General features: G+C 38.1%; 2 protein-coding genes across 3 annotated transcripts in view; one reads left to right on the top strand and one right to left on the bottom strand.

The window, feature by feature from the left end:
- LOC135073771 (solute carrier family 12 member 6) overlaps nucleotides 1-27,954 on the top strand; it is a 419,228-nt gene that overhangs the window by 141,137 nt on the left and 250,137 nt on the right. The window lies entirely within an intron of this gene.
- LOC135073614 (monocarboxylate transporter 9-like) lies at nucleotides 6,217-27,448 on the bottom strand. Its single transcript, XM_063967776.1, has 8 exons — nucleotides 27,034-27,448; nucleotides 21,681-21,807; nucleotides 20,565-20,987; nucleotides 17,943-18,291; nucleotides 17,329-17,476; nucleotides 12,165-12,309; nucleotides 11,368-11,559; nucleotides 6,217-7,076 (listed from the first exon to the last, which is right to left on the bottom strand). Exons 1-8 carry the CDS (start codon nucleotides 27,157-27,159, stop codon nucleotides 6,931-6,933), a joined length of 1,656 nt encoding a protein of 551 aa, XP_063823846.1. The 5' UTR covers nucleotides 27,160-27,448; the 3' UTR covers nucleotides 6,217-6,930.

Genomic DNA, 27,954 nt, shown 5'->3' with positions numbered 1-27,954 from the left:
ATCGGATCAAGTGCGGGCTATTCAACGGTGCAGGCTGTTGGACCAGTCTGTACTTGATCGACTCCGCCTGGAGGCGATGCCTACTCGGACAACCCCCCTCTTAATGTCGGAGCCCCCTGCCCCGGCGTCGCCTACGGTGTCGCCATCGACACCACAAGCGGCGGGGGTAGCCTCTGATGTTGATGAGGGGGATTTGCCGAGTAGTGTAAGTAACCAGGTGAGTGAGCGATTGAGGAGGGCTTTGGAGGACGCTATTGGTCAGTATCGGTTCACGTCAGATTCAAGGCCTCGACTACCGCGTTTGCCCACTCATAGACGTAATTTGGCGTTAATGGGAGCTCTGAATGCATTGTTAATTCCGTATATGCAGACTAGCGAAAATTTATTTGATACCCACTCGATCCTATATTGTGGTGCCATTGCGGTTTGTCGTGTTGCTGGTGTCCAGTTCCCGGACCCGGACAGAGCAGCGCGCCCTGCCGGGATGACACCTGCGTGGCAAATACGAATCGAGCGGCGTATTAATGCATTCAGAACTCTCATTGCAAAGCTAATTTGTTTTAGACGGGGCAATAATCGCCCTCGAGTCATGCGTTTTGTGGCACAAGCCTTTGCTGGGACTGGCATTCTACCTCAGGACTACATGGCATGTGTCACAGAACGCATTGACTACCTAAAGCAAAAAGTCTATGCATGGGCAAACCGTATTCGTCGCTATAAAGAACGCGTGAACAGATACTGGCAAAATCGCGTCTTCCAAAGTGACCAGAGGAGGGTGTACCGGGGATGGGAGGGATCTGATCAACGTGTGAGCAACGGGCAGCTGCCAGATGTCAATACCATGATTGATTTCTGGCGTGGCATTTGGTCGATGCCCGTTGAACATACGGAGGGTGATTGGATGCGTGTAATTGAGCGTGAATGTGAGTCCATCGAATCTATGGGGTCTATTGTTATAGACCCCGAAGACGTTAGTAGTGCAATCAGTACGGCCCAGAACTGGAAGAGCCCTGGACCGGACGGATTGCACAACTTTTGGATTAAATGGATTCGATGCTCACATGACCGCTTAGCAACACAATTTCAAGAAGCCCTCGAGCTCGGGTCCCTTCCAGCCTTCATGACTACCGGTGTCACCACCTTGCTCTACAAATCTGGTAGTACCATGGACCCAAAAAATTACAGACCAATCACATGCTTGCCTACCATCTACAAGCTCCTTACATCTATTCTGACCACAAAAATTAACACACATATTGTCGCGAACAATATTTTGGCCCCTGCTCAGAATGGATGTAAGGTTGGGTCTCGTGGTACTAAAGAGCTCCTCCTCATAGACATGACCATTAGCCAACAAGTTCGGCGGAGCAGGAAAGCTCTCTCTGCTGCCTGGATTGACTATAAGAAGGCCTATGATTCGGTGCCTCATTCATGGCTGGAGAGGATTTTAGAGTTGTATAAGGTTGATGCAACTCTGAGATCCTTTTTACGCTCATGCATGGGGCAGTGGACTACAGTCCTTCGGCAGCCAGGTGGTAGTGAGAGGTCTCCTGATCCATTGAACTTCATAAGGATTGAGCGAGGCATTTTCCAGGGTGACAGTTTGAGTCCCTTATGGTTCTGCCTGGCACTGAATCCTCTTAGCACTCTGTTAAAGGATTCAGGGCTTGGTTATCGGCTTCGAAGAGGGGGTGAGGTCATTAGTCACCTGCTCTACATGGATGATCTCAAGTTGTTCGCACCAAAACGACAAGACCTGGTGAAGTTGCTAAAAACCACACAGGTATTTAGCAACGCCATCAGGATGGAGTTCGGTGTAGACAAGTGTGCGGTCTTACATGTAGAGCGGGGAAAAGTTGTGAATTCTCCGAATTTACAACTTTCTGAGACAATGACACTCAAATCTCTCTCCGAAACTGAGACCTATAAGTATCTTGGTATGTCAGAATCGTTAGGTATATCGGTAGAAGACATAAAAAAATCGGTTAAAGAACGCTTTTGTAGCCGACTGACAAAAGTTCTTAATAGCCTTTTGTCTGGCGGCAACAAAGCAAGAGCTTTCAACGGTTGGGTGATGCCTCTACTAATATACTCCTTCGGCATACTAAGATGGACTCAGACCGAGCTTGACGCCCTGGATAGGAAGGTACGTCAGCAGCTAACACAACATCGCATGTTACATCCGCGCTCATCTGTAATGAGACTTTACATTCCACGGAAGTGGGGAGGTCGAGGCTTTCTAAATGCCAAGAACCTCCACAACCGTGAAGTGTGCAGTCTCAGGGATTATTTCCTTACAAATGAGTGCGGAATGCATCGCGATGTTGTGGCAGTTGACAAAGGCCTCACGCCGCTCTCCTTGGCGAACGAGAACTGGCGCAAGCCAAAGGTGCTGAGCGTCGCGGATCGGAAGGACGTATGGAAGAGCAAGGAGCTGCACGGGAGGTTCTATCGGGCCCTAACAGGTCCCGATGTGGACCTCCTCGCCTCAGTGAACTGGCTACGCTTCGGTGACCTCTTCGGGGAAACCGAGGGTTTTGCTTGTGCAATTGCTGACGAGGTAATGATGACGAACAACTACCGAAAATATATCTTGAAGGACGGTACGGTCGACATTTGTCGAGCATGCCACCGTCCCGGAGAGTCACTCAGGCATATAATTTCTGGTTGTTCGCATCTTGCTAACGGTGAGTATTTGCACAGGCATAACCTAGTAGCCAGAATCATCCATCAGCAACTTGCTCTTCAGTACGGCCTTCTTGAATCTGAGTCGCCATATTACCAGTACCAGCCGGTGCCAGTTCTTGAAAATGGTCATGCATTGCTCTATTGGGATCGGTCTATCATCACAGACAGGACTATTGTCTGTAATAAACCTGATATTGTGGTGGTTGACCGATCCCAACGTCGGGCAGTGCTCGTTGACATCACCATCCCGCATGACGAAAACCTCGTGAAGGCCGAGAAGGAAAAACAAAGCAAATACCTTGACTTGGCCCACGAGGTGACCGCCATGTGGGATGTTGACTCGACGATCATTGTCCCGATAGTTGTCTCGGCAAACGGGCTAATAGCGAAGAGCTTCGACCAACATCTAAAGAAGCTCTCGCTAGATGGTTGGCTCAAGGGTCAGATTCAAAAGGCGGTGATCCTCAGCACGGCACGCATTGTCCGGAGGTTCCTCAGCCTGTGACCCTGACCACCGGTAGCTTGGGCCCTGCTCCGCTGCCAGCGGGTTAACTATTTTTAAGATTTTTGTTTTTATAATGTATTTTTATTTTTTTGTAATTACATTGTAAAAAGAAAAAATTAAAAATAAGAAAGAAAAATGAATAAAGAAATAATAATAATAAAACGTTTATTGCCAGTAAAACCAAATACATAAAGTCCTTATATCTAGCGGATACCGCACTAAGCGAAGCTTGTGTCGCGGTAACCTTTAAAACTTGTTACACAAAAGAATCTTTACAAGTGGTCTGGGAACATTCAGATCAGAAATCATTGAGGGAGGCCTATGTTCAGCAGTGGACTGGACATCCTGTGGCTGAAGTGATGATGATGATAATAAAGTAGAGCATGATACTATCTATTAATTCCTTTAAATTCAGAAATACTAGAAACACACTAGTCTAGACACGGTGTCTGAGAAACCAATAAAAATCTAATTCGTAGATAATTAAAAAGCACTTATGATAATTAAGTTTTTTAACAATTTTACACATAAATAATTATTTGTTAAAGCTTTTAGTTAGCAAAACATTTAATTTAATGTCTGTCGTATTAATTTAAAAACACATTAATTTGAGATTCAAATTTGTATATTATGCACAAAATAATATATTGAATATTATAATCCACAGATCTGTAACATTTCTAGATGTTATAGAACATCTTTATTGTGATAAACTAGCGGCCGCCCGCGACTTCGTACGCGTGGATCCAGTTTTACCCCCTTGAGCGCGATAGCAAGATAATTACGCGCGAGCGATAAGGATGGGTAGCTTGGGGTCATTGGACGAAATTCTACGTGCTCGGCGACCGGACTTTAGTAAATAACTTAACTATCAATACTAACATATTTTATTAGGACCACTTGTCTTGTTCATACATACTCGTACATACCTATATTGTTTGTTTAGTTCTAATTAACAGGTCAATCGTCTTGTGAATGCCATCGTATTGCATCATATTGAATCACTATACTATAAAGTCCAAACTCCCAATCAAATATTTGTTCTCTGACGCGGGTATATTAATTACCATTTAGTATATTAAACAGTTTTATTTATACTACGGCGCATACATTATCGCTTTTAATAGATTTAAGATTCTATTAAAAGTTTCCTCATTAAAATATTTGAAACAGGCTTTTTCCCGCGATTTGCCTTGTTTAAATACGAGACACAGGAGGAAGTATAGTTATAATTAATTTAAAAAATGGTTTAACGCATTTTTACACCAAAAACAGCGAGTTTTAAAAAGGTGAACGAACCAACTTTGGAGCCAAATAAATTTCATAAAGAGTTTCTTGAGCTACTTAATCTCAACACCAGCTGATATTAAGTTGTCCAAAATTGATAGGAAAAGTTACATTCGGGACACCTACTCTAAAAAGGCCATCAAATCAATAATAAGAATCTGATTTGATGGAATAGTAAGAGTAGGCGCACACCGTTGATTTTTAGTTGGCCGATAGTTGTGCCCGATTTTAATGTGTATGAAGAATCGGCGTAGTGTGCGCAGCGCACTCCCATACATGCCCATACTGATCAACTGCCCGACTAAACTATCGGCCGACGAAAAATCAACGGTGTGCGCGTACTCTAAAATATCAATTAAATCAGTCGCTTGATTGGATATTCACAAGTTGAGTTATGACGAAGGACAATGTGATTTTTGTATGTAGTAACAACGTGTATTTAAATCATTTTGAAATTAATCAAATACAAATAATTTAATGAGATGACTAATTGGGTTCTTGATTTTTAATTAAAGATTAAAATGAAACGACGACATTTTTAACAACCATTTTATTTTATCACCTTTGTTTGTTTATTCACAGTACCAATTTTATATGTGTTTTTAATATGACAGCCATTTTAATAATATCTGTAAATACAATTATGATATTGCGACAATAATAGTTTATTAACTTATTTTTTTGTACATTTAACAGCATACAATTAAGTTGGTAAATGGCCATCGAATGAGAAATCCTAAAAAGTGATACAGTACTACACACACATATCTATGACTTAGGTACTCACAACAATTGAGTTATAATTCAATTAAAATAATCATCATCATTAATAGGCCACTGTGAGCAAAGCCTCTTAGAGGCAACTAGGGGTTTGGTCAGACCAGTCGGAGGGATTCATTTCAGTTTTCCTGATAGTTGATTGTTTGTACAAAGTACAAACCTGCACATCAGACTATGCATTTTTATAGCAAAAACACACCTATTACAATGCCATAAGATGCCATAATGCTTAGCTTTAAAGCTTGATATGCCGTAATCTGTACATCAACAAAATAACTTATAACCATGGTTTATTGAGGTAGCTTGCCCAGAAGCAATACTGGCACTGGGCGTAACTTTACACTTGGCTGGAATTGTCCTATTTTCTTCGAATTACTTTAGTTGCTAGTGAATGACAGTTTAACATTCCCAGGCCAAACTTGGCTTTCACTGTTCGGTTTTTTGGTAATCAAGGCTACTAAGAAGATGCACCTATGGAAACGAAAGGAGGGAAAAGTACCGTATAAATAAAAAACTAAAACCCAACTACGACAAAAAACGACGCTGAAAAGGTATAAAACAAGATTTTCAGAATACTGAACTGAACAAAGTTGCTTATGTAGTTGCATAGTAATTTTCATGTTTGGAAAACCGCAGTCACACGTTGTCAAAGTGCTACGGTAGGTAGGTATATGTAACGTGTGACTACGCCTACTAGTTGGGTTTTAGTTTTTTTTTACTTTTTATTTATTATTTGTACTATTTTGGTGTTAAAGTGTATTTGTGGCGCATAATATTAACAAAAGTTGAATTGATGAACTAACAAGTAGTAAAGAAGCTATGAACGAAAAGATTTGAATTATATGCAATCAGCCCATGAATACAGGTAAAGTCACAAGCAAATGCTAGTAATATATATATATATATATATAAGCGCTTTACTTGTACATTTTGAATATATATATATATATATATATTCAAAATGTACAAGTAAAGCGCTTTCAAATGATACCAAACACGGCATATTAATCTTAACTTTATTTTTTTACTCTGTATGTTTTGTCCTCTAGAGGGCGCCTTGTGGAATTCTGATAAGTAGTTTAGAAGTTACGAGGGAACAGAGGAACATACATACATACATACATACATACATACATACATACATAGCCTGTCAAAATCATAACCCTCCATTTGCTTTGCCGTAGTCGGGTAATAAATAGTGTCAACTTCTTCATAAACTCCTAGTTCCAAACCTAGCTAAACTTGTACTATGGCGACTAGATGAGGGATGCACACTGCTCATTTTTTGTCTCCTGATGTATTCAAGCCTGCGACGCAGCAATCTGCCATTATAATGCAGTTTGAACACCAAACCCGCCGACCCGCCGTCTTGAGTCGTCGACTTTTGACAGGTCAATAGTCATAGAAAATACAAGTAGTCGATATGATTATTTTTGAAATAAATACGCCGACACCATAGGCTTGGTGTGTAGTCAACCTTAACACTGCTGACCAAGGAAACGATAGCACCATAAAACTACCTAATTAATTAAGCAACTTGGTAAACTGCCTCAAAATACACCGCCAACATAACCTTAACTAAAAATATAACGACCAGCTTCATCTGTTGATTATTCAAGGACTAACCGGTTCAGTAATTAAGTTAATATCACAGATAACACAGAACTCGTTCACGTTTCTGAGTTTTTCCCAGCGTTTGATTTGTTCAGTCTTCTGTATACGCCCTCTATGGCCCAAGGAATGACGCAGCAAAGGTTGCACGCAGTCAGCATGTTGAATGCGATGACGTAGCTGCCAGTGTAGTCTCGAATGAACCCTGGAAAAACAGTTTGGGCACTCCTTTAGGTATATTCTGATATTAAAACATGCTAGGGACTGGAATGAATAGAGGAAAGTAGAGGAAGCCGAAAATGAAATTATTTTTGGGGCCCATTTTCAACTACGCAATTAAATACGGGTCCTTTATTATAGAGCTCAGAAGATGCCTGTTCACTCGTGGCTTAAAAGCCATAGGATTATAAACGTTCGGGAACATAGATGCTAGCAGAAAATTACATTCCTTAGCAGTGTGTATTATAAAAACATCATAATTTCGGCCACAGGATTTCCACTGATGAACATAGGCCTTCCCCAATGATTTTCTTATTAACCGGTTGGTAGCGGCCTGTATCCAACGCTCTTAAGAGCGTTTACGCCGTTTGGCGCAAAAACAGTACTTTTTCAACTCGTTACAATCATTAACCAGTAATACTACAAATATGTTATAGGCATAAATAGTTAGGCAATTTCGTCGTCTAAATAGTTAATTGAGAAAATATTGCGATTAGTTTAGTATTTAAGAATTCTATCAAGATAAGTCCATACAGGTTTTGTAAATTTCCACTTTAGCGTCAGTTTACAAGCTGAAATTTTTATAAAAATACTGTGAAAACGATTTAAAAAACATTTATATCCTATAGCATAGATCCTTGGGCAAATAGTTATCTGAGAACATTTTTAGATTTAAACATTTTACAATAAGAAATCACAAATTAAAAGAACGTGAAATACCCAAAAATCAAAGTGATTTTTTCACCAATATTTTTCCTTTATTCAACATAAAAATAGCTTAATATAATAAAACCGACGGTCCCTACGTATAATAACGTATCTGAAAACGGCCAATTTTACAGGAGAGCGGTTTGAAGGTTTAAACATGTGTAGCTCGCGTTCTATTTACCATACATTGATGAAATTTGGTATAATAGTTTTATATGAGGTATATTTTATAAAACATGAAGAATTATCAAAAAATAATCACAATAAGTGTATTATTTGTCATTTACTCACTTATACAACGGAAAGTTTCTAATTGCAAATGACGTAAGTGGTACTTACTGACTTTTACGTTGGAGTAATATGTTTGTTTAAGTTATTAACTGCCACATAAGTAATTGTACACGGGAACAAAGTTCAGCTACTACTGACCGTAACTCTCACTCTAGGCCCATAGTCCTGCTCGACGAGGCATAACAGCGTCCCGCCTCGTTTCCCAGATAGTTGCATATTGGAGGAAATTCAATACCTTAAGAGATTCCTCCTTATCTAAGGGGTCTTTTGACTGAAGAGTAACTGTAGAATCGGTAAATTCTCTTAGTAATAGTGCCGGCCAGGTTTGACAGCATGGCATCGAGTCCGAAGATCCACATGGGTCTTTTTTGAGTTCGATCTTATGGAATATTGGATATGACTGGCTACTAAATGGAACCCTTTTCAAGGGCATGGACATTTCAAGTTATCATCTGCCATGCAGATAGTTTCATTATTACAATATCCTCATAACTTTCAGAGCCTCCCCTCCAACAGCGAGGCGGCTTGCCTGGGCGCCACAGATGGCATTATGGTCGCCCCAGGCCAGGGACCACATATATTTAATTTTAAAAGCATCCCTGACACCTTCACCTGACGCCCACATGGCATGTCAAAGCTAAGGCCCAGATCAAATATCTAAGAGTAAGGTCCTGTTAATCACCAGTGGCGCCCAGCAGTGAGCGCAAATAAGGTGACCTTAATTGTATAACCAGTGGCAGTTCACACTTTTTCCAATTCGTCGCCGTGCGTATGGAAGACAGCTTGCTGTTTCGTGGCTGCTTCCCTAATTTGGAGGTCCGAAAACTCCATTTTTTTTTATGTGACAGGAGGCAAACGAGCAGACAGATCACCTGATGGTAAGTAATTACCGTCGCCCATAGACACCCGCAGACCCAGGGGCGTTACAGGTGCGTTGCCGGCCTTTAAGGTGAAGATACTATTCTATGTCGGAAGGCTATGGAGAAAGGCCGGGAGCTTTATACTGGCACCCTCAAAAGCATAATTCTGTATAGGACTCCCATCTAAGGCATCACCCTCGTAGGGAAGGGTAACGCTGCCCATCTTCTAAGACCTTAACAGGCCCAGAAAGTCTACAGGGCTACATCGTCGGCTTTAACGCAGCGTGAAGAACGAGGTGAAAGCTCCGCCTTAGGAGGACAGAGAGGCCGTTTGACGTGAGACTCGCTAGACTGTGCTGTAGTATAGTAGTTGATAAACTACCTCGCCATAGCTAAGTTGGGTCACCGAACTTGATTCGCACTCGTGCAGAAGTTTAAGGTTGCTCGAGCGATCGCACCATGACTGGGCACGGATCCTTCGAGCCCTACCTGTATTGTGGTGGCTAGAAGCATACAGCACACCATATCCTTGCGGGATAGCATAGTCAAAGCTATGTGGACGATAACAAAACCTGGGTGGTAATGAATCACCTCTATCTGAGAAGACAAGGTGCCTCAAGAAGCTACGGTACGATAGCGTGACTACGAACCAAGTACGGGTGCATTTGAATTCGCTCCAGGGAAGGTGACAGTATGATTGCCTCCTATCTTCCTCCCTCAGTAATGGCCAGCGTAACGGAGTCGTGAGGCCGCACGGGAGGTATTGCATAAAACTCATTAAAAAACTCATTAAAACTCATTTATTTCTGTAAATAGGCTTAAAATAAGCACTTTTACACTTATACATAGGCCACCACCACCGCCTGCTGACGGTGAGTGTGTGTACGGGAAAGCTGTGTACTTCCCTCGTCGTAGCTGCTCTCGTCTCAACTGTCGCTGTGTAGGTCTTTGTCCGGAATCTCAAAGTTAGCACTTAAAGCGAGTGACGGGGGCATCAGGGTATTTTTAGTGGGTATACCTAATCCTTCTGAAGGGTATGTACGCAATATCATGTAAGCATTATCATGTAATAGTAGCTTCTAACTGCAGTTAATTGCGACTTTTGTTTGTAAGTGTTATCTGCTTATATTTATTTCTGAAGCCGTAATATGCTTGATAAATAAATAAAATAAATTATACGATATTTTTACAAACTTGTATCTTGTAAAAAGTAGCATAGGAGAAGAACTTGGTTGCGTTAAGTCTAATAAATGACCCTAGATACTTCAGTCGTGTTGTATATCATATTTTATATTGTTTTTTCTTCACTTTTAATTCCACCAGATATCGCTAAAATACAATTTCTCAGCGTAAAACACCGTTACTGGCACTAACTTATACACATAAAACAAACTTTTCCAAAGTAAAACATTTATAGTGGCAGTTACGGCTAGAAGATACTTTAATTTTCCGACGTAAAAATAGGTAAGTGCCACCTACTTATAATAGTAACTTTAATTTTCCCTAGTAAAACAACGCAACTACCAGATTCCTACAGTTAATTGATTAATTTGCCGTTGGTATAATGTTGAGTGAAATAAATTAGGTCAGAAACCATAATAAAACCTATTTCCTTTATAAATTACGTATCAATTCACTTGATCTGCGCGAATGAAAGTGGCAGTTGCGGGGCTGGGTGCGCGCGGTTAAGCGTGCGGTCCAACGTAAAATTTCGTAACTCCCACTAATGAAATTTTACTGCGGAAATCGTTCTAATTTTGTAGTTGCGGGATTTGTTTTTTGACATTTTAAGGTTCAATTTGAATTAAAACTGTATGTTTTTTGAACTGAGCCGTAACTGTTGGGTGCTCTGAAGGTTTTGCAATCAAAAACGGCAAATCACGGAACTGGTAGATACTGAATTGTACGTAGGGACCGTCGAAACAACATCTTCTTAAAAATATTTACTTTGAAACGATATTTAATTCATTGTTATTGTTTTGCTATAAACATTTGAAAACTATTAAATACGCCGCGCGCGAATCATTTCCAATGATGCCCCTTGAAACGCCGCGCTTCGCGTAATCGCTCTTAACGGGCGTCTGTCCACTTTGCGGGTGGATGTCCCACTCTGCGCTTTCTGGTAAGTTAATCCAGTCTTTCCCAAAGTGGGCGATAACGCCCCCTTGTGGGCGCTGCAGGCTTTTAAAGGGGGGCGGTAAGAGACCCAGAAAAAAAATCGGGACGTTGTGTAGAGGCTTAGGAGGCGTCATTTACTAGGAGGACTCATAGACACCGACTGAGCACTCGACACTCGACTACAAATGGGGGCGCTAAAAAGAATTTATTCTCAAAGTGGGCAGTAGACAAAGCAAGTTTGGGAACCGCTGAGTTAATCGAACGAAAAATAAAATATATAACAATGGGTTAGTTAATTACCGATCATGGGTCCAATGGTCAGACTGATGCCTCCCGCTAGCAGCATATAGAGTCCGTACGCAGGGGGATACCTCTCTATGGGCACGTGTTCAGCCATGACTATGGGCTGGGCGATGTGGACTAAGGACCTGGACGCGCCGAGCAAACTCGTGAGGATGAGCAGCGGCAAGTATGTTGTAAACTGGATGAAGGCTGTAACAGAAATTATGGTCAGATGTCGATAAAATGTAAACCTATACCTCTTAACTGGTCCAAAGAGAGATAGAGACAATCTTCTGGGCAATCTTTTCGAGAACCATTAGTAGGTGGTCGATCAAAATGACGCAAGTAATGCAAAGCTTGTACTATGGTAATTAGATAACGGTAACATACTTAATATACATGAAAACCTATAAAAATCTACGAAATGTCAATGGCCTCGGGTATACATGATATTACTCATCACACTTAAATACCTTTGCCACCAGCGGGACTGAATCCGAAGTATTAGCGTTGTAATTGTGAGTTACAAAGTCAAAGTCAAAGTTTTAGGCCCTTTCAAGGGTGTTTGCCCTACAACCATTTCGGGACGACATAAGGGCTGGTGTTGAGAAGAAGTGGTGGAAGAAACTCAGTCACCTTTCTCAGCATCTTTTTAAATCAGAATTACAGCTCAATTAAACAAGATAAGTAATAAGTGCAAGCTAGGCAGGTAAAATCCACATGCTCTTGTCATTTAAATAATCATTTACTTTTTAGTATCTTTCTTAAGGCACAAGGGCGAACACTATCTTGAGTTCGTTTAAAAAGAGACTCACCTATCCTAAAGACAGCAGCCAGTAAAGCGCCAGCGAAGAACATATGGCGGCTGTTGATCCTGAAGAACTGGCCTGCCACTCCAAGCAGGAGCCTGGCTGTCATGTCAGTAGCACCACCTACTGCTATGATGTTTGCTATTTCACCCTGAAATAATATTACAGTATGTATTCATCATCAGTGTGGTTATCTTGAGTTTTTGTTAGGTATTCTCGCTAGTGGCTGCGTAAAAATTACATTAACCCTCCGTGTACGAGGTGACTAAAAGTTACGTCCCGTACAAGGTGGGGTATGACACACCCCAATATACAAAGTGATAAAATTTTCATTCAACATTTTTTTAGGTGGAATTTAATATTTAATATTGATTATTTACGTATGCTAATCAGATTTAGCAAATGATCTGAGCTGAAAATATGTATTATAACATTTTTATCACAAAAAAAACAAAAAGACACAATTTCCGTTGTTCTTGTAATTTAGGAATCAGTTTCCTATGTATAATTTTTAATTAGTGCCTTTAATTATGACAACCGTTTTTATTTAACAAAGTACAAGTATTTACTTATAATTTAAAAGAAAATTAAAAACTGGAAGGGTATAAATTTGTTTTGATCGTCGGTTTTCAATTTACCACAATTCTGATGAAAGAAAATGAGTATGCTCAATGCATAAAATGGGAGCGTAACAATTTTATTTATTTATAAAATATGTTATTCCATTTCAGTAGCCCATAAATTGTATCACCAAGTATAAATTGTAGCCCATAAGTGTATGTTCACATACATCTTCGGATCTCAGTACTAAACTTCCAGATTCGCACTAAAAGTCATCTCATTTGACTAAAAGTGCTTGAAAATTTCAGATACCGTAAAAATCACGAAAAATAATATTTGTATTGAATTTTATTCAATTGACAAAGCTAAAAATATATAAATTACACCAAAACTGTTAGATTTTTTTTTAAACTTTTTAACAACGTCCCGTACCAGGTGGGGTGTGTGACACCCACACGCACTTTAAAGGCATGTAACTCAGTTGGTAGTCACCGCTGGACTGATTTTGCAACGCTGATCGAAGCAGCAGTGTCATAATTCCAGCTACTGAGAATTTCAAATTCAGCACTTGCAAATTTTTAAAATTGTGGCTATTTTTAAAGGACTGGGGTGTGTCACACCCCACCTCGTACAGCGAGGGTTAATGTATGAAAGATTGTACAGCGCTCCTAGCGGCTACCAAAACTAAAATCTTCATAGATTTTTTGACGTTATGTACCTACTCGCTAACGAACACACCTAATAATTCATGGTAAGCAGCACACACGTAATTTTCTTATTTTTTATTTATTGACAATCCACTCCTATTGGCTGTAGCATGATGTATCTAGCCTAGCTTTGTCCCATTGGATAGGATATGATAGTACCCAACACAAAAATAATCTCAGGAACTACCAGTTTGTACCGCGCTTAACCAACCAAACAAACTCTTCAGGGTTATGACATTTAAAAACCATACAAATTCGTCTAAATAAAACACTTTTAGACCTGTTTCACCACTAGCTAACACAACAACGATTGAGAACAAAATAGATACAAACAAAACAAAAGCATTTTTAAAATGGATTATGAATTCTGTTTCAATTTCATGAAATAGATGGAACAATTTCCAAACGAATCGTAACAAATTACGTTGTCCCCAGTTTCGTGTCATTACCTTTCGGTGCCAGATTGAAATTCACAACCTGAATAAGTTTTTAACTGAAGTTTATTTTCCTTGGAAGTTCATGTTTCAATGATGGATGGTGTTTTACGGCTATTAATATTTTGCCAGTTCTATTTTTGTGTTGGAAAGTTTTGCGAAGTTTTTAACCTTTTTTCCTTCCAACATTCATAATTTTTGTCGAGCATTGAACTTCTTGGGGTGGAATAATAAAAAGTACTTATTTTAATAACATGTACGAGGGCCGGCTGATAAGTCCGCGGCCTAAGGTACTTAATAAAATAAAATAAATGGTTCCTATTTTTTATTTTGTAATATAATCTCCCTCAAATGAAATACATTTCTTAAATCTCGCATACAATGCCTTTTACCCACCTAAAAATTTTTTTTTTCAAAATGACGACCAATCGCAGCTTTAATTTCGTTGTCATCTGCATATCTCTGGCCCCGTAAGTCCTTTTTCAAATCGAAAAACAGGATAATATCGCTAGGTAATTGGCTATATGGAGGCTATAAGGTCTTGGCTATATGGAGGGTGGTCAATCTCTGAGAACCCGGTGTCTTTCAGGGATTGGCCTCGCAACACGTGCGGCGTGAACGGGCGCGTTGTCTTGCAGAAAGAGTAATCCGCGTGTCAGTTTCCCACGTCATTTCTGTACAATAGCTTCGCAAACATAAAGAAATATTCTTCAGCTATCTGCCACAATTTAATTCTTTGGTCAGCCGGAACGATTTTTTCGACTATTGAACGTTTCCTTCACTCAGTATCGTGACAGGGCGGGGGTCGTTTTCACAGGTCTCTCGTCCGTTTTGAAATAGTCGGGCCCATTTTTTAACCATGGTATATGAAGGTCCAGAATCCTGAAGAACCGATGACATCTCTTCAAAAATGTCTTTCGGTTTATTTTCCTTCTTTACGAGGAATTATGTCCGCGGCGCGCGGTGTCGAAAATCCGCAAATCTCCAGATTCGGCGGACATGGTGATGTCATTTGTTCGATCGAAATTGAACTATCAGTGCAAACTTAATTAGTGATTGCTTTTTATAATACTACTGAGTGTCGCAACTAGTGACATGTGTAACAAGCTAATTACTCATCGCTAAGTACCTTAGGCCGCGAACTTTTCAGCCGCCCCTCGTATAAAGCATGATATTGAAAACAAAACAGTTGTATTATAATTTGGCTATCCATTTTTTAATGCTTCGTGAAATAAAAATACAACAGAAGAATCAGTTATAGGTATACAATACTAATACCTATCAACTGCTTATCTAACCCCAAACTATGCGAAGCTTGTATTATGGAAATTAGATAACGGATAAACATAATACGTAAATAGATGTAGGTACATATTCATAAACGTCCATGACTCAGGGTATAAACACAATGTTTGACCCAAGTGGGATTGGAACCTGCTCTCCTGATGGGGTTGTATTTAGATACGCAAGTCTCCAAACCAGGCGGCCTTCTAAGCCTAGACCATCATTTTTCGTCGGCCGATAGTTTAGTCGGGCAGTTAATCAGTATGGGAATGTATGGAAGTGCGCACATTACACCGATTTGATTTGGCCGATTCTTCATACAATTTAAAATCGGGCACAACTATCGGCCAACTAAAAATCGGTGGTCTGAGCCTAGTCCGAATGTACAGACAACAGATCATCAGACTATACAGGGTGACTGGTAATAATTAGTGGCGGAGCCGTTAAAGCAGAGTAAATACAAATGAGTAGGTCATCTTCATAGAAACGCACCGAGCCAGGCCTGGCTCACTCCGCGCGGTACATCCGATAATTACCTACAGCGAAGCGCCCCGCCGGCGGGTATTATATCAGTCGAGTGTCACGCGCGCGCCCGTCAGGACGCTGGCGTGCGTTGTAGTACCTAATTCTATGATCGAAGTATAATTTAAAAATGGACATAAAGAGAAAGAAATATTATTGTGCGGCGTTCGGGTGTTTAAATTCGAAAAGAAATCTACCGGATTTATCTTTTTTTTCGCTTCCCAAAGATGCTGAAAGGTATGTTGGCCATGTAGGTAATCAATAATTCTTAGGATAGTATAGGAACCTAACCTACCATGACTACTGCTCAGAATGCGTTCGTTCGTTTCAGCCAAATGTCTTTGTCCACTGCTGGACAAAGGCCTCTCCCAAGGTTTTCCATAATGAATGCGTACTTACCTTATACGTACCTCATTACAAATAAGTAGATTATTTATTTTTTCACTAGACAGCAACCCTAACAGCGTAAGAAGAGTTCAGAGGCACGCGATAGAAAGAGACAAAACTTGTAGGTGAATAAAATTGTAGGTACGTAGTGCTGTGCGAGCTGAATTCCACTGTATCGCGTCGTAGCAAGACTCGCATTTATTTAAATCGTCTTGCGGAGTAATCCTTCTGTACCTGTACTATTACTTATTCTGTGACCGAGCGCGGTTTGTATGTGAGCGCGCCAATATACGTAAGCGGCGCGCACGCACACACTGACAAAATTTAGCGGTGATTAGCGGTGAGGTGCGCCGAATTTTGTCAGTGTGTACGTGCGCGCCGCATACGTATATTGGCGCGCTCACATACAAACCGCGACCGTGACCTACTCATTTGTATTTACTCTGGTTAAAGGGAGGTAGGGTAGTCTAGGGTTATTCTGACAGATATCACTATAAGACCTACCGTCCTTATTATTGTTTTTGTTTAACAGTTTTTGCATAACACAATGACAGTTACGAATATTTAACAATTTATATTACTTATTTAGAATTATCTTTGTTGCACAACAAAACAAAGTAGGCCAAAATCTTTAGGATTTATTACTATTTGAAAATTTTTTTTTTTTTTTTTTTTTTTTATTAATGGCGATGAACTTGTGTTTTTCGCCACAGGGCACACTGTTCCGCCAATATCACGTGCGCAGCTTTTACACGGTATAGGTATTTTGATAAATTTAAATTTTCAAAGGTATGCTAAGCAAAATACCTAAAACAAAGAGACATCACAAATAAGACAACACAATACATAAACATAACACATGAAAATAAACACAAATGTGGAGGTTTAGTTTTCTGCTAGCTCTTGCCTGTTACAAATTAATTTTGTTAATGTTAATAAATTTAACTAGAGATTTCAAAGTATGGGGATTAGTAAAGTTAAGGACACATTTAAGGTTAGTCGGAAAAGGGAATTTTTTAGGAAGGAAGTCGTATAATGAATGGTCAATTTTGGGGCAGTTGAAAAATATGTGGTTAGCTGTTCCTTCATCCAAGCCGCATTCGCATATGGAGCTATCCTTAATCCGCATTTTGGCAAGATGAAACACTCTCGTTACACACTCGTGTCATGGAAAAGGTTGAAAACACTATTCTATGGCATTATGTAGTTAAAATAATACTTAATAGGTGTTATTTTGCAACTAAAGTTACCTACATTACTGTAAAGTTGACTTACCCTGCTCAGATGGTGCTTCCCCAGGAACAAAGGTTCCAATGTAAAGAATGTCAAATCGGAGAAGAATGCCAATGCCATTCCTAATATAATGTTGTCGTATACCCAGTCCTTCAAAAGCGTCAGATCTAGAAACTCTGCCACGGTTTGCCTGTAAAAAACAAGGTTTTTAAACACAAAATTGATACAGTTCAAAGTCATGCAATTGGTTCTGGGCTAAAGAGGGTCTTCAAGATGCTCTCATAGTAGGAAGTAATCTTCTAATTAATAATGTTATCTCCATTTAATACGCATTTGACCTTTAACTTTAGGCAACATTTTGCTATCTTAAACGTTTATGATATCTTTCATATCCCTTGCACCTTGGGGGTTGCTGGGTAGAACTAGGTTTAACCGGTAACAGACGGCTTTAACTAACTGTATGCCGATAATCACTTATCGAGTGTAGATACCCGGAAACCCCGTTTTATGTTGTGACTGCAAAGTTATCTTTGGAAGGAATTACGCTACTGCAATTGAAATACTTATGCACTAATGTACTAATTTCGTTTCAGATAAAATTAGGCTATAGGATGACTGTAACAAATTAGATCACTTAAAGTAAATAATACTCTTACCATTTGCCCTCTTTATTCTTGATGATGGGCATCGGCTCAGCTGCGATATTGCCGAAATTGCCCAAACTCGACACCGAAGCCGCCTTATACAGGTTTTCGATGTACACATCGTCTGTTGAATTGAATCGACTGTTTGTCCTACTGTCCGGAATTAGGACAACTGGGATGCTCAGCCTCCTAGAATCGGATAATTTCGGTGCGAAAAGTAATTCCGCATTGCGTGTTTTTTCCGTGCGATCGCTCGAAAACAAATTATCGACTGATCTGGTGTTATCCGCCTTGTTGAGCGCGATGCTTTTGAAATCGAATTTTTCTTTTGCCTCGTCGACGGCTGGCGTTGGTGGAATCACTGAAAAATTGGAGCTGTATTAGATTTGGGTTGGCTGAGGTGGAATATGTTTTTGCGTTTATGATTTGACAAGACGCAGGAATTCAGGAATATTTTTCCATCACCGTCTTTGGCATCACTTTGAAGTTTTCTTTAGTTCACGCTATAAGTTTTAAAAAATGTTACTGGTTCATATTCAAAATCTTCTTGCTATTTATTTTAACTAAGTGTTTAAATAAAAATATATCCATAATGCCAACATTGTATTAAAATCTAACGTTATTGTCAAACCTCGACGAAGCAATATTCAACGAATCTGCCAATTTGATCGCGGCAACGCACCGCTCACGCGTTTCAATATCGCGACAAAGACGAGAAAGTGTCAGAGTTATTGGAAATGGCATATCATTTGTAACCATGAAGTAGAAGAACACATGCGAGTGAGTTATTAATGAAATTTCTTAGTGATTCCTCCAGACGAGCTGTGTAATTGGGAATCCCGCAGACAGACTCCGCCATATACATTTATGCATATAAAGGGACGGGACCTTTTATGGTAATTTCATAATCCACAATTTGGAAGGCCTTTGTGCTAATAAGAGACTTATGTTCACAACAATGAATAAGTACTTAACTAAACAAATTGTGAATGATTAGCTTGTTATGAGAATGGCATCAATGCATCATGCATTGATTTCAAATCTTGACTTTTTTATTTACAACAACGAATCTGGCCTGCATCTCACCTGATGAAAAGTGATGATCAGGCCAAAGGTGGAAGCGAGTTTCACCCGGAATCCTCATCCCCAGAGGTGCTGGCTCTTACCACCAACTGCCGGAACGCAACAATGCTGTTAACATTGTTGTTATGGCGACAGATTTAGGTAAAATCGTGGTAGCTAGCTAGGCGGATTTAGAGCAAGCCCTACCACCAACCAAACCGAACAGAAAAAATTTCCCCTACTGGGAATACTTAGCAAATCTTGCGGCATCTTACGTTACTTTCTCGGATTAGCGGCAACTTATCTAAAATTAATATGTTTGCTTCAATGTTTCTTAAAGGGTGAACTTACCCAGTTTAGTGTCGAGGTTAAATGGCATAATATTTGGAAGGAAATTTTGATGTCTATGTTTTATTACAATAAGAGTGACTTTTGCACAGAAAGCGTTCCACCTGGTATGTCGTCGTTGGCATTTTAAATATGTTATTTCGATATACTTTAAAATAAACAGTTTCACGTCTAAGCAAAGCTCAACGGTTGACAGATAAGCTGTTGTGATGTAAATAACAACCGGTTTTAACTGGAATAGGTCACTTTACACTGACATTTACATATTTGTTAGGTTTATCAATATAATTGCAGTCCGACGCGACATTACTAAAGTCGTCGGTAATAGTTTCACAAATTAATATGTCTAGCTGATCTTCTTTTTGTAATAAAGGGAATGATTGTTCTGTCCAGTTTTCTTTTTTAAGAGGTTTAATTTTTTGTGTAATAAAGTCTGAAATAGGTTTATTTTACACAAATAAAAGAAAATTATGTAGGAGGTATGTAGTTGTAGGTACCTACTGTTATATGTCTGGGTCACCCACTTAAACTTATAACTAGCTCTTAGAAGTAAACTAGACCTTAAAAACAAAGTACATGGTTTTGTTTAACTTAAGAGACAAGCGGTTTGACCCTTAGTTAAGATTGTAACTAAGAAGTGATATCCTATTGACTTGAACTAATTTGTTGCAAGTTATATAAACCGAAGATCGATAACTGTTGGCAACAGGATGTAAGATAGATTCAATAATACAATGTAGACTGAAGTACTTATACTTGTCAAGGTTCCCTATCTAAACGTAAGGTCTGGTGGACAAATTGTATACTAAATTGGTTTATTGCTTTAAGCATAAAAGATGACAGACAGACGGAGTCACTTTTACATTTATAGCATTAAGTAAGTATAAGATATCAATCACTACATAATACTTTAAAATAAAGTCGCTTTCCGCCATTTGTCCCAGTAGTATGCTCAGATCTTTAAAACTATGCTACAGATTTTGATGCGGTTTTTTAATAGATAAAGTGATTCAAGAGGAAGGTTTATATGTATAATAATACATGCTTAATATAATAGAAAATCACTGATAATTTTAGAGGTTTGTAATGTGATGCATGACATGGCAGGTATTTGACCACAATCGCATCTGTGTAAATAGTGTTTGTATCGATTTTTCAGCATTGCACCCATGCGAAGCCGGGGCAGGTCGCTAGTATTAGATATAACGTTAATAAGATACTTACATACAATCTTCTCGCACGACTTCGGCTGCTTCACCATGTGCCACTTGACTGGATGCATCACCACCGCACCGAATATACTATGCGCGGATATTCCGCACAGTATCGCCAACGTCCCCCGAAATCCATACTCGGTCATTGTAAACTTGATAAACAATGGATACACCATCGTTATCAACCCAATAGACGCCTTACACAGGCTGAGATAGAGCACCTTTTTCTTCGTAAAGTAACTGTTAAAACTTGTGTACGACACTGGTATGAGGAGGCCCATCCCCAATCCCTGGAGGAAGCCATTTGTTATGATTAGTTGGGTTGTTGATACGACAAATATGGCTAGGAATGACGCCAGCGTGTATATAAACGCTCCTATAAGCCCGACCTGCCGGAGCGAGAGCCTTTTCAGGGCTATGTTTGCTGAGAAACCTGAAACAAATAAGACATGAAATGAAATTGGTATCACGCGTGTTAAGTGAACGCAAAAAAATAATGATTGTGTACAACCTTCTAACAAAATTACGGGGTGATCTCGTCAAAAATGACTTTTCTGTACAGTAATCGTTGTTTTAATAAATATTGAATGATAATAATATTATTATATGATAATGTAAGCAATGGATTCACCACCATCACGTATATTATTCAGCAACTTTAACCTTGTGTTGTTCTTTATGTTTATGCACAGCAATATTGATAACAGCGTACGTTGGCGATACGGGTGCAAGTGACTTATTAACCACTTAGTATCAATAATAAGTACTTAATTACGTTATTTGTTATTATTTTAGGCGATTGTTGTTATGTTATTATTTTACAATTACTTAGACGTTGCTGAGAGATTTTATTTATACATATAAATGTTTGGGAACTTACCTACAGCTAGATACATTAGCTGTGTGAAATTGTCCAAAGATTTATTTATTATTTATTTATTTTTTAAAAGAATCATCTGATTCTTTACCTGTAATTTGTAATCCATCTGGATTACAGGTTTCCACTGGTAGATAAAAATATATCCATATCAACTATTTCAATGGTTGTGTTATTTTGTAAGGATGTACTGCATCAAATTAATAATTTTTATTCCTTTCTTTAATGTGTCGTGATGTGGCGCCTCACCTGAGATAGCTAATGTGACTTGAAACACTCCGTATACCACTGTGACTGCTCCAGTTCCTGCCCCAAGCTCATCCAAAAAGTCATTGTAAATGAAGCCGAATACTGGCTGGTGGGCTGTACCTGCAATCTAAGAAGATACAATCTATAACTCAAAGATGACTGACTGACATTGTGATCGATCAACGCACAGCCCAAACCACTGGATGGATCGGGCTGAAATTTGGCATGCAGGTAGATGTTATGACGTAGGCATCCGATAAGAAAGGAATTTACGAAACTCCACCCTAAGGGGATAAAACGGGATCCACGCGTACGAAGTCGCGGGCGGCCGCTAGCTATTACACAAGTATCTAGACAGCTCCAAGATACACGCCATGATAAAATCATAGCGATGATTGTAGACGACGAAAATTGATAAAGACGTCGATAAGATTATATCATGGCGCGCATCTTAACCCTGCTGACGATTGTGTATTTTTCCAAAATCGCTACGCCCCGGGCGTGTTCATGTAGTTTTTCGCTACGTGAAGCGATTTTGACATTGAAACGGTCACAAATTACTTTGTCTAGAGAACATAACATAAAATACAAGTAAGTATAGTACATAGGTACATTTTAGACACATAGGTACACGACCTTAAACCAAAAAAAATTTGCTAGAGTTACTTTATTTACGATTAAACATGTTTACGTCTAATCGTTTGTCGTCATTCAATCATGTTATACCTACATAAATATGCCTTGAAATAACACAATCTTCCAATCTTGAATAAATTATTTGTGATTGGATCTACATATTTTTAGCAGACGTCGGGGCCACCTTCTATCAGTAAATTATTTATTAGCCCTTGGGTGAAAGTTCAAATACAATCTACTTATTTTCCATAGACGCTCAACAAGATATTGTAAACATATTTAATAAATAAAACTAGTTGTGATATAAAACAGTTTGAATTATTTGAAGAAATAGTTTGAATATTTATTACCCGTTTTTGCAACATTCTTCTTTACTGCTCCGCCCCTATAGCTGTAAGGTGATGATATATGGCCTAAAGCCTTCCTCATTCCTTGGCCTGATCATCACTTCCCGATAATTACTTTTGGTAAGTGAGATGAATAGAAAGACTTGAGCTAGACTGAAATTTACTTAGGCAGGCAGAAGCATATACCTACCTACTTATTAGAATAAAATTTACTCAGGAGGAACCGCGGGCAAAAGCATATACTTATTAGAATACAAAGTAGTGAAGGTTGATGAACGGAAGGCAAGGCAATGCTCTTGAACTGTCTTCCTCACATCATTAATGATATATTATCACTGTAGATATAGATAAAGGTACATAGTAGGCTCACTCACCCTTAGATTTTAAATTCATGGTCTTTTGATAATGTAAATAATAATAGGTATTACAAATAACATTTGATTATTCACTGCGTCACTAATTCTATAACATTCGATAATGCATGTTTGATGAGTTGAAAAATGTTGCGCTACATTATTTAAAGGCACTTGAGTGTTTACTAATCGAACAAGTAGAAATGTGTGAAAGAAACCCGCTAGTATCAGGTGATCCGTCTGCTCGTTTGCGTCCTGTCACATAAAAAAATAATAGTATAAATACTCATAAAAACTTATTTTATTTTTGTATTAACCCTATCAATACTTCGGGACAATAAAAATGGGCCCGCGATGAGAAGAAGTAACGCAAGAAACTCAGGGCAAATATCTATTACAGACTGCTGATGTACTCGTAGCGTCTTTCCGTTCTATACATGGCCAGAACGCACCCATAGGAAACTGCTCGTGTATATTTTGTAGTGCCTGTTTGTAAATCTGTGACTCCAAACTATACACGAATTTTGCGTACTGATCGTGTATAGTTTGGAGGAGCTTAGTAAAAAAAGTCATCTCCAAACTATACTCTATTAGTTTCTACTACACCACTTACACTTGACTAGAGTGTGTTTAGTTGATATTGATTTAGTAAAATTCAGTAAAATATGGAACTATATTTAAAATTACATTTATTTGATATTATTACATAAAATATTATTATGTTACTGAATCTATAATAAATCTAGATTTTTAACACTATTGTAAGTGGTTTTTGAAATTAAATTGATTAGGTAGATTTCAAATTAAATAACAATTTAATTAAAATGCTCTCATTTTGAGAGTGAGTTTATGAGTGAGAGAAGAAAGTTCAACGTGCATTAAATACAATATTATGCGAGACTTTAAATGCTAGGTTTGTATTGTCGGCCGTTTGGTGTAGTGGTTCGAAACGGACTACTATTCCGGAGGTAGCGGGTTCGATTCCCGCACAGTACAAACATTTGTGTGCATGAACATATTTGTTTGTATTGGACTGGGTGTTTTCTATGTATAATAAGTATGTATTTACAAAAAAAAGTAAGTATGTTTATATCCGTTGTCTAGTAGGTACCCATAGTACAAGCTTTGCTTAGTTTGGGACTAGAAGCGCAGTGTAAAATGTCTAAGGATATTTATTTATTTATTTTATTTATTAACTTTTATCTCAAGAATAAAATCATTTTGACATATTTCCATACCTACGACAATTGGTGAAATATCAGCCCAAAAAACAAATATCTTTTCTATGGCAGAATAAGAAACACCAAAAAATCCTTTATCAAAACAATGACACGTGTCGAAAGATGATTCAATGTTTAAAGTAGACACGCAGATATTAATTAATATGTAATAGAAAGAGAGGTCAATAAGTCAAAATGACTAGCATGCAACTACTCGCGTATAAATTGTAATCACGCACTTATTACAATACATACATGATTAGTCCGTATGCGTACTGGCGATGTATATTTTGGAGTAAGATATTTGACCTAAGTCACTACAAAGTATACGCGAGCAGTACGCAGCATATGCGTACTGGTCGTGTATAGTTTGGAGGAGCTTAGTAAATAAAGTCATTTCCAAACTATACTCGATTAGTTTCACACCCTTGCGTTCTGGCTATGTATAGAACGGAAAGACGCGTACTCGTATGGTAAAGTGTGTCTGTTTTTTCACTCAATTGTGAATATTGTGATTGCTGTAGGAATTAACTGACACCTTATACACATTACGATTAGTGCTAGCTAACGTAATGCAATAGCGCCTACTTAACTGTGACTGGTAATTTCTTTCAATGTGTCGTATCAGTTGCATTTTCGCGCTAAACAAGCACTTATTTAATTGTACCAGATAAGGGATATTGCAAAATTGCTCTTTTAAAACAATTGACGATCGGTATGACAAAGTGACTACTTTAAATAATCAATTAAGGCATTTGTTATGTCATTGCTGAAGAGAATAGATGAAGATCATTGCAGTAGGCAGTGAGAGGAACTGTTGCCTTCATTTTTTTATTGTGAGTGTACCACATTTTGACCTGTCTAATTGTATGTAATGTAGGAATTATACAGCAGTGAGAATTGGGTAGTTGACATGACACCATAGTTATAGCGTAATTCCATGACACAACTTAATTATTAGAAATTTAGAACATTTAATTTAGCAGGCAGGCATAAATCTAGAGTGCGAAGATAGACTTTCCGAGAGATGAAGAATTTAAATTGTGACTTTAGTTTAGGTTAATTAAGTAGTTATCTTTAAATATTATTATTGTATTATTTTATTTTGGAAAATTAAGTTTCTCACGTAGGTACATTTGCAGACAAGAAAGTGCTAAAAATATTTATTTTACTGATGCAACGAATACTTATAACAATCACCATAATAAAAAGAGTTAAGAGTTAATGAGTATTTCATGACTATGTAGTTATTCGTATTCGTATTTGCCCAATAGATGATTTAATATTCGTAATTTAATTCGTAGTATTCGTTGCATTTATTTATTTGAAACTTTGACAAAAGGAAAACTTAATGCCACATGGCATTCCGGTCAATCTTTGAACCAATTAATAGTTATTAAATCTATTTTTTATGTATTATTGTTTATTACGCAATCCCTCATTACGCTTAGTGGTGCAACATTGTAGCTAACGGACTGTTTATAGAATTTTTATAGAATTCCTCTAGAACTAGTTTTGAGAAACTCGTTTATAGCCATATTAATTCGACTAAAGAACGTATGTGAATGAACGTGTTGTCCCACGTGATGGGGTATTTAAATAAAACTATTCGATGATTAATCGATTTCGTCATATATCAAGCCACATTAAAATTTTATTTGTAAACATTTTTATAATTGGCGGTAATTAGTGAGTAAAGCAGTTACCACGTTTTTGACAGATAAGTGTTATAGAGTTGTTAAATAAAGTTTTTTATTATTACTTTTGAGACGTCTTTTAGTTGTTTTTGTTTTGGAGATTTAACTATTATTTGGTTGAATGTAAGTATGAGTAGTTATACATATGAGAAAGGTAGAATCAAAAATACTTCTACCACTAATACGCGGACTACACCAACTTATTATTTAGTTTAAATATTTATTTATATTTGATTTTTTAATGTAGATAAATGGTTGTCAGATTTTGACAGTTTAATTCTTCTTCTTTTTTTTTATGTTGGCAATACTCGTCGATGCCGACTTGATTTATGCCCGTGTCAAGAATTTATAATTGGAGTAAAAATAGGATTTAATGAAATAATGAATGTTAATGACAGATGAGAAGTTATCCCCTTGAGTTTCGGTAAAGATGGGGCACTATTGAAATCAGACTAACTTTTTGAGGGAACTTGAATGTTGCAATGTTTTGTTTCATTGGCCTACACTCATGCACGTTCACGAACACTTAATGGTTAATAATCCACCATTATTACACATTAATAGTCAGCTAAACACGACTTTTAGAAAATAATCAAAACTGCTAACATAAACGCTGCTAATTGTACTGTCCCGGTGTATTTCTTTTTTTGTTCTTGTTCTGCGTGTGGTGTACAATAAAGTGTTTTATTATTATAATACGCATCATTTTCCCGCCAAGAAGTTCGACAGTTTAATTGATGGACTTTTCTATGAAATATTGTCGATATTTTTTAATTAAATTCACGAGTTTATATTTCCCGTAATTCTGTAGCTATCCATCTTTTTTGCTTGATATTCAGTGTCAAAATTTTAACGTACAAAAATTTGTTTATTATAAATTGAAGCTCCGAAACAGACCGTGATCCAATTATGAATATTTTTACTGATTCAAAAGAAATTAATAAATATCTTCTAGCTTAGTGTTGTTTGTTTATTAATTCTACGTAAAATTTTGATTTGTTTGTTACTATCAATAATGTTTTTAAAAATAAAAAATTTGTGTTTTTGAAATCTGTCAGTTTCGAAGATATCAAAAAAAAATAGTAATGAAAAATACTTACAAATATAACTGAGAGCCCCACACAGACCAGGTACCCCCATCCACCTTCGGGGGGCACATAGTCATACTGGTCATCCTCACTTTTACACACTTTAGCAGCCATCGTCTGCCTGAGTATACTCTTCATGATATTCACTTCTTCACCCACTAACACAAGGAACTTTATACCTGCTGGAGGTCCTATAAATCCTTTGTTATCGTAGTTATTTGTAGAAGATTATATCATAACACCTCAATTGAGGATACGAGACAATATCAGATAGAACCCTCGGATTTTCCATAAACACAATTGACAAACAAGTGACTGTTATGCGCGGAAAGTGAACTGTATTGTAATTTAATTATTTTTCGTCGCGCGGCTGCGTCTGCCGCGTCTCTAGGCGAGATATGCTAGTAATGACAGACGTCAGCTTGAATGGACATCAGAAACAAAATGACCTACTTATATCTCAGGGACTGGTTCGTCATGTCAACCTGAGTTCATTGAGAAGGGTGAATATTGAGTGCTCATGGGTTAAACACCACACTTCCGCGGTCTTGACCTAGAAAATGGACACTGGAGAGTGACGTCAACGCGTTATGCCTACTTGTGATGTTTGTTTTTATCATTATTGAACTGTCACTAATTTCGCTCATGATCGTTTATTTGTTAATTTCTCTGTCGCATCATTAACCTAAGATTTAAGATGTATTTTATTCGTCTTTTCATTCCCACAGTATTATACCTAAAACGTAAAATTATTTACGACATGTATGTCCTATATGGATTATGATGAAGCATATACAGTGCCTACTTTATGCACTGTTACTCGTAAGTGATATTTTGCATTCCATTCAAACTCTACATTTTATTCATCTACATCTATCAAGTTAGAGGTTGGTGAGTTTACTAATAATATTATTTTTTGCATCTCAAAAACTA

Source organism: Ostrinia nubilalis, chromosome 1 (genome assembly GCF_963855985.1).
Source record: "Ostrinia nubilalis chromosome 1, ilOstNubi1.1, whole genome shotgun sequence".
NCBI classification, from domain to species: domain Eukaryota; kingdom Metazoa; phylum Arthropoda; class Insecta; order Lepidoptera; family Crambidae; genus Ostrinia; species Ostrinia nubilalis.
The sequence above is the reverse complement of the archived record's forward strand: the minus strand, read 5'-3'. Positions and strand labels throughout refer to the sequence as shown.

Bases quoted from the DNA above. Each gene is read 5' to 3' on its own strand.
- LOC135073614 (XM_063967776.1), bottom strand. From the start codon at position 27,159: ATGAAGAGTATACTCAGGCAGACGATGGCTGCTAAAGTGTGTAAAAGT. The intron at 11,560-12,164 runs GTGAGTCTCTTT...TTTCTGTTACAG, and splicing joins GGCTGCTGTCTTTAGGATAG to CCTTCATCCAGTTTACAACA. The intron at 7,077-11,367 runs GTAATTAACTAA...CTGTTTTTCCAG, and splicing joins GACCATTGGACCCATGATCG to GGTTCATTCGAGACTACACT.